The sequence below is a fragment of the Myotis nattereri genome (assembly GCF_964212035.1).
Source record: "Myotis nattereri genome assembly, chromosome: 2".
Lineage (NCBI taxonomy): Eukaryota > Metazoa > Chordata > Mammalia > Chiroptera > Vespertilionidae > Myotis > Myotis nattereri.
Genome location: NC_138076.1, coordinates 12,782,433 through 12,790,293, shown reverse-complemented (window position 1 = coordinate 12,790,293; position 7,861 = coordinate 12,782,433). Strand labels below are relative to the sequence as shown.

Sequence of the window (7,861 nt, the reverse complement as noted above, 5' to 3'; positions counted from 1 at the left end):
TCATCCTGCAGATGCAGATGAAGTTCATTCACTATGGCGGCTCTGTGGTGTCAGTATACATACACCCACCAGTGTTCATTTAAATTGTTGATACAGAGCAATTCTGTATATAATTCAGATCCACTACATTGACTGACTTGTTCATAATAAGATGAAGGGGGAAAAGAAACTCTCAGAAGATTGTGCATTTTCCCCGTTTCACCATCATAAGTCTGACTACTCTGGGGTCCCTCCCAGGACTTCCAACAAGCGCTTGGGAACCAGCTGTGCAGCGGGCGGGGCACCGGAACGGCCGGGGAGGAGGACGCGGGACCGGGCTCCCCGCGGGGCCCTGGGCGCGGCCACTCTTCTATTCGGGAGGAGTTCACATCCTCAGGGCGAATCATTAGTTTCTCACTCCCGCGGATTCTCCACCCAAAGTGCCTCGTCCTCAGCCCGCAGCCCCACTGCGGGGCGTGGAGGTGCGCCCTGATCCGAGCCCGCGGTCTCCCTGGAGGGAGCCCCGCCCGCACGCGGGGAGCCCCGAGTGGGAGACGGTTTCCCCGCCGGAGGGCCTGGCCGCGGCGCCCACAGACTTTCCTGGGGCGCATGGACCGGGCGGGCGACTCGCGCCCCACCAGCCTCGGGGCTGCGCTGCCGCCTCCCCTCCCCGCGGGCGGCTCCCCTCCCCTCCCTCCCCGGGCGGCTCTGCGCGCGGGTGGCCGCTGGGCTCCCGGCTGCCCGAGCTGCGGACGCCGCCCCGCCTCCCAGCCGACCCGAGCGGCGCCTCCTGCCCCGCGGGGTCTGCCTCCCGGTTCACGGATCGGAGCCCCCGCAGGCCCACGGGGGGCGCCCTAAGCGCACAGCCGGCCGGGGCGCAGCGCGCGGGGCGGGGGAGGCGGCGGGGCGGGGGCAGGGGCGGGGCGCGGGCTCCATCGCCGCCTCCTCGCCGCCCTCCGCGCCGGCTCGCCCTCGTCGCAGCCACCGCTCGGCCGGGCTGAGCACCGGGGAGTCCGCGGCGCCGGCGCGGGGCTGCGGGATGGGGAGCTAGCGCCACGGCGGCGGCAGTGGCCGCAGCGCAGCCTCCCGCCGCCCCCGGGCCCGCGGCGCCGGGGACGCCGGGCGCGGCCAGCCCGCCGGGGAGCCAGGCCCGCGGGCGGCGGCGCCGGGCAGGTGGATGCGGCGGGAAGATGGCGCCCTCGGGCCCGGGCCGCGTCCGGCGGCGGTGCCGGCGGGTGCTGTACTGGATCCCCGTGGTGTTCATCAGCCTCCTGCTCGGCTGGTCCTACTACGCCTACGCCGTCCAGCTGTGCGTCGGTGAGTGCGCCCCGGCGCTCGCCCGCAGCCCCCCGTCCGCCCCCCCCCCCTCCCGCCCCGGGACCCCCGGGAGCCTGTCCGCCGGCCCCGCGGCCGCCGCCAGCCCGGGGCCGCCGCCTCCCCCTCGCAACTCTCGGGTGACCGTTACACCTGCACCCCCACCGCACGCAGCCCGGAAACCCCTTCGCCTTCCGCTCCCCGCTGCGGCCGCGGCCACACCTCCGCCCCACCTGGCGGGACGGTGCCGGGGACCCTGGGCCCCGCCGCCGGCAGCCTCCGCCCGGGGAGGCGGGGAGGGAGCGCCGGAGGCTGCGGGCTCCACGCCGGGCCCGGGACCGGAGCCGCACCGGGCCGGAGCGGGGGGTGGCGGCTCGGCCTCGGCCTGGGTGTCACCGCGGTCCCTTGCTGGTTGCCCGTCATCCACTTTTTTAAATGTCCCAACAGCACTCAGGTTTTGCTGCCTTTGCAGTTTGAGGATGAGCAGTTGGACACTCGAGTTGCCAGGAGGTGGGGGGGGGGGGGGGAGCTACTAGAAAGTATTTTCTGAGCCAGATGCACAGTTGGGATGTTCCAGAAACAGGAGAAAAGAGGTGGACGTCCGAGCGTCATCCAGAAAGCCAAGGGGCTGCAGGCCGAGTTGTAGGCTCCCGAATGGTTGGGTGGGTACTTTCAGTGCTGAAGATCTCCAAGTAAAGAAGTTGATTTTGCACAGTTTTAGGGACTCGTCACGGCCCTTGCTGTGGCAAGCAGGCTGCTGCGGTCAGAGGCTTTGTGAAAGCCGATTGGGGCTGTCGCCAGCCAGGGACTTGAGAATGCTTCTTGTGTTGCGGGTCACACCTAAGAAAATGTGGATGTTTTTGCTTTGGGGAGCACTGACTGGCCCTAGGAGGGGCAGGGGGAAAGGTTAAATGGTGGCCTGTGGAGTTGAACCTTCTCAACATAAGCATTTTCCCAAAGTGTCAGATTCAAACTTGCCTAAGGAAGCATCTCATCTCAAAATGTTGCCCCTCGTGAGAAATCGGAGGTGTCAGAGTAATACACACAAAAAAAATGACCGGCATAACTTTTAAGAGAATTGGGACCAACTTCCAATTCCATGTAGCTTTAAAAGGTGACCTTGTTCCTCTGTGTGTTGAATTTAGAAATGCTACTTCAGTACCAAAAAGTGAGTCTGTTCTTTACAAAGGGTCAGGTTGTGCGGAAATCAGGAAGACAGTGCGTCTAACAGTGTATTACAGTCATCTAGAATGTGTCGGAAGAAAGTTTTCAGAAACATGTCCGAGTTCTGTATGAGCTGTCAATATTAAGACGGCTTGCCCTATTGAGACACACTGTATGTGTTACATAACAGTTGGGAACCTTTGTGGTATTTCATTTCTTCACCCTCCTAAAAGCAGCTGTTCCCATTAACGTAACTGCAAAAGAGGGAAGTCCCAGGAGGCGCTTACTCAGAACAGGCAGCTTACTCTCCTGTATTAGCATAGGAAGCCGAGAGGCTTAGCCTGAGACCTGTCCCCCGTGTGTGATGGTGTGTGATGGCTTGGGAGGGCTTTCCTTCCCCTGCAGCTCGCCCTGCCCTTGCCTGAGGTGCGATGTGGAAATCTTACTGCAATGAGTAGGCAGGTGATGGGGCGGAACTAAGTGGAAAATTGCTATTATAGCTGGATGATACTTAAAAATATTTATATTGTTACTGATTTCAGAGAGGAAGGGAGAGGGAGAGAGGTAGAAACATCCATGATGAGAGAGAATCACCGATTGGCTACCTCCTGCACGCCCCCTACTGGGGATTGAGCCTGAAACCCAGGCATGTGCCCTGACCAGGAATCATACCATCACCTCCTGGTTCATAGGTCCACGCTCATAGACCAGCCCGGCTGGCTGATATTTTTTATATACGGGGTGGGCAAAAGTAGGTTTAAGTGGTGAGTATGCGGAACAGATTTATTCTTGTGTTCCTGTTTTCATCACCTGCATGCCTTTTTACATACAAACAGTTGTAAACCTACTCTGAATACTTTGTGTTTAAGATAAATCTAAAGCATCCCTGACGGCCACATCACTGTTTTAGTAGGCGAACATTTGACCAAGAGGGAGCATGCGTCTTTTTAAGCTGCCTAAGTGACACGGCTGGTTATTGATACCCGGTGATCGCAAGTGAAGTCTTGGACCACTTCCCCTCTTCCTGCCTCGCCTGGGACAGTGCCAGTCACGTTGAAAGCAATCAATAAATGGTTTTGACTGAACCAATAAATGATTCAGAGGCAAAATCTCTGAGGTTGTCAGAAAGTAGTTTTTTATATTTCCATTGCTATAGAAACAAATAGTAAGTAATTGTATGAGAGGCCTGGATCCCAGAGTCCGGAAGACAGAACAAGTGGAAAATGAATTTGATTCCAGAGCCGGCGGCAGCGTGGGAGTGGTCCGTTCTAAAGTCTTGGGTAGCGATGGTTGAGAGGGAAGTTGACCTTGGCTGTGCTGTGCCTCTGTAAGCACAGGGAAGATGGCAATCCGTGTGACAGACACGCAAAACCAGCCTCCTCTCCTTTTCACAAACAAAGCAAATGGGAATGCCAGCCTTCCCTGCCCACCCACCCCCACCCCCCATCCCAGCTTTAATCACATCTCCATTTACCCAGCCCTTTGTGGATTCTTTTCCTCTTGGAAGTTGCTATTCATCATCAGATTTTCCATATTTCACCTATTAAACATCAGCCAGGGTTGGGACCAGAGAGCGGGTGGGGGTGGGGGGGGGGGGGGGGGGATGTCGGGGGCTGGGAACTAGACTAGGCAACAAACAGATTAGAACAATCAGGGCGATGTGCCTGCTCCTCCTCCTGCATCTGCTCTCAGCTGGGGATGACCCTGAATCTAAATTACTGTGTGCCCTTTGCTGAGGGAACTGCAGTTAGGAGTAGTGCTTATCCTGGTATCCTTGGAAACGGGAGATAATGATTCTCATTACAGTTCGTTTCTATATTTAACAACGTCGATGTATGTGGCCCTCCGGGCACCTTTTCAGTTAGCGTAATGTTTGCATGTTATAAAAATAAGCTCACATCTCTTCTTGGAATGTGTGTATATAAAAACGTATACTGCATGAGGATCAAGTGCTCCGGGTAAGTTTCCTTCCTGTTCTCCCAGAGAACCGCTAAGGTAGGACTGTTAAAGCTAGTGGTCGTTCTGAACACGTTTGTCTGGTTTGTTGATTAACTAGGCTCCTTTATTCCTCTTATTTCTTCCCCTCCTTCCTTTCCTCTCCCTCCTCCTACTCTCTCAACCCTAGCTTCTTTTGTCTTAAAGTCCTTTGATCCCTTTAATTATTAGTTAGCTCGTTTCCCATAAAGTAAGATAAATTGAAAGGGTGAAATTTGTAAGCTGGTACTTTCGGCTACAGAATTAGAGGGAGTCAAGGTTGTCTGCAGCCTCAGGCAGGCTTGGGTCAGTGGACATCCTAGACAGGGTTTAAAGGTTTTACAGATCCATTATGGGAGACATTGCATTGACTTTGCTTGTTGAAGAAGGTACCGGAAGTTTTCCCTTTTCAAGGCTAACTAACATTGAAACTTGTTTGAACTCTTATTTTTAATCTTTTTATTTTGTTGTACTTTCAAATTTATAGAAAAGTTTCAAGAATACACCAGAAGCCTGCACACAGATACCCTTGTTTAACCATGTGTCATTTTCTCTTGTGCTTGATTTAATCTCGTGTTGCTTTGTGCAGTCCCACGCTGTACAGGCTTGTAGCCGAGGAGCAGCAGGCTAGACCGTCCAGCCTTGGTGTTTCGGAGGCTAGACCATCTACGACGAGTAGGCTCGGGTGGGTGAGCTTTCTGATGTTTGCACAATGACAGAGTGGCCTGGCATTGCATTTCTCAGAAGGTATCGCCTCATTGAGCGGCACAGACTTCTCAGCTCTGCTGTTGTTGCAGAAAAGCAGCCTGAGACAGTGCTTGAGCAAATAGGTGTGGGTGTGTTCCAGTAAAGTTTTAATTACACAAATACTTGGCAGGCCAGACTTGGCCCTTGGGCAATAGATTGCTGACCCTGGAGTAGGTTAGAAGTTAGCTCATTAGAATATTGGGCTTTTACTCACAGTTTGCAGTCTTACTAATAAACATCTCTACCATGATTGCAGCATCCTGTATTCCGCAGTGATTATGGAAGATGTTTAAGAACTAGTCTACATACTTGGGGATCAGTTTAGGAGATACACAAGCATGTTTTCCTTCTTTTAAAGAAACAAATATCCTTAAGGATAAAATATGTAAAACCTCATTCTTGGATACTATTAAGCTATGATCTACAACAGGAGTCCTCAAACTTTTTAAACAGGGGGCCAGTTCACTGTCCCTCAGGCTATTGGAGGGCCGGACTATAGTTTAAAAAAAAAACTATGAACAAATTCCTATGCACACTGCACATATCTTATTTTGAAGTAAAAAAACAAAAACGGGAACAAATACAATATTTGTATTTGCATGTGGCCTGCGGGCCGCAGTTTGAGGACCCCTGAGCTACAAGGGCATAGCAAGCTCAAGGATGGAGACTGAAGCGGGCTCTAAGTTGCCTTTTTTCTTGAAACTAGAGGTCCAGTGCACGAAATTCATGCAAGAGTAGGCCTTCCTTCCCCCGGCTGCCGGCACCGGATTCCCCCTGGCACCTGGGACCTGGCTTCCCTCGCAGCCCCGCTGGGCTTGTTCCTGAAGGACGTCCAGTGTAATTAGCATATTACACTTTTATTATTATAGATCAATTTGAGCCACACAGAGAAAGCAGTGTGTTCTTGGTATTGGTAAACTATCCTTTACAAAATTATGCAGAATATTAAACCTTTTTAAAGAGAAATACAGACAGGTGATCGTGGGAACATAAATTACCATCTATAATTATTAAAATAATCTTAAATGAGGTGGATGGAGGGCACATCCATAGGAAACGATGTATGTAAAACACTAAGACATTTTTTCTTGTTGACTATCATGATGCAAAGAATATTACTTCTGTGACTTTTCTGGATATCAAATATTTTGGAGATTTTAAGTTCTGTGAGTATATCTTGAAGTCTCTAAAGTTCAAATGTATAAAATATATGCTTCATATTCTTTTTTAACTTTATGTTTTTATTAAATTTACCGGGGTGACATTGGTTAATATCATATAGGTGCTGCCATTTGACTTTGATGTAATTGGTCCCTGGAAAGGAAGAGAAGACTGGTTAATGCTATCTCGGTTCCATTTACTGTCAGAAAAATTTTGTCCTTTGATATATTGGATAATGCAGCATTTTTATTTGCTATTAAATCCTATTAGAGATAACATGTCAAACAATTATCGTGCTCAGCATGTAGAGGTGCTTAATACATGTTGGATGAATTAATCTCTTTGATTTTTTTTCCGTCATTTGATTTTAAATGATTATTCAATCCATTTTTAATACGAAAGCAGGCAATTGTATAAGGTTAATAGGTGAGTGAATAGGATCTAGCAGTCAAAACTCAGTTTAAACTCAGGTTTGCTATAAAAGTGTTTGCTTTCCCATGCTTGCTAAGATTGGCATCCGTACCACTAAATGGAATACTCGCACGGTGTTTCTGGTAGTTAAACAGAAGCTGAAGGGATGGCTTCTTAAATCAAGGTCATCAGTGGTCTCCAGGGAAGGTTAGAGAAAGGTTAGCTTCAGAGGGTGGTAGTAGGGTTCGTTCAGAAGCTTTTGCTGAACCCTTGTGCCAGGCACTTTCCCCCACAGAGGAGTTTAGAGGGAACTGAATTGAGATCTTTTCCTAATAGCTAAGAAAACAGATTGCCTCTGGGGAGAGAAAACACACACACACACACACACACACCAGCAAATCAAAAACAAAAACCCTGAAACCTTCTGTCTGGCTGAGCAGGAGGAGAGAGGTGGTACCTTTCACAGTGCCACTCCCATAACGGAGCAGCAGGAAAGCAGAAAGAGAAAACACACACACATACACACCCACCCGCCCCAGCCCTGGGAGTCGGCTGCTGGACCAGCGTAAACAAGCAGAAATCAATGAATCAGGTCAAAGGAGCTGATGGCGAACCTCCTGTAAATGACTTTCTAATTGTGTTCTTAATCTTACCACGGATAAATCTCTCAGAGTAAGGCTGTGACCTGCAGTTTTTGCCCCTACTGCCAACGAGGTGGCTGTTTCGGCTCCTTATTTCTTACCTGACGCTCGGGCAGCTTTTACTCCGCTCCCTGCTCAGGGCCAGGGACTTGGGGGGTGAAACTGAGCTGGGTGCAGAGAACCTCCTGAAACAACTCGGTGGATCCCCGAGAAGACTGGAGGACTAGCTTAGGAAATAGCCCGGCCAGCGTGGCTCAGTGGTTGAGCGTCGACCTATGAACCAGGAGGTCACGGTTTGATACCCGGTCAGGGCACATGCCCGGGTCGGGCTCCATCCCCAGAGTGGGGCGTGCAGGAGGCAGCCGATCAGTGATTCTCTCTCATCATTGATGTTTCTATGTCTCTCTCTCTCTTCTCTCTCCCTTCCTCTCTAAAATCAATAAAAATATTTTTTTTTAAAAAAGAAAATG

At 51.2% G+C, this 7,861-nt stretch overlaps 1 protein-coding gene across 1 annotated transcript in view; it reads left to right on the top strand.

Annotated features, from left to right (window-relative positions):
* The first annotated feature begins 1,123 nt into the window (after window positions 1-1,123).
* The window catches only part of ZDHHC2 (zDHHC palmitoyltransferase 2), a 62,368-nt gene continuing 55,630 nt past the window's right edge, over window positions 1,124-7,861 (top strand). The window contains exon 1 of the mRNA XM_081084735.1: window positions 1,124-1,296. Coding sequence (XP_080940861.1) covers window positions 1,170-1,296 — 127 coding nt within the window. The 5' untranslated portion in view covers window positions 1,124-1,169. The remainder of the gene's footprint in view (window positions 1,297-7,861) is intronic.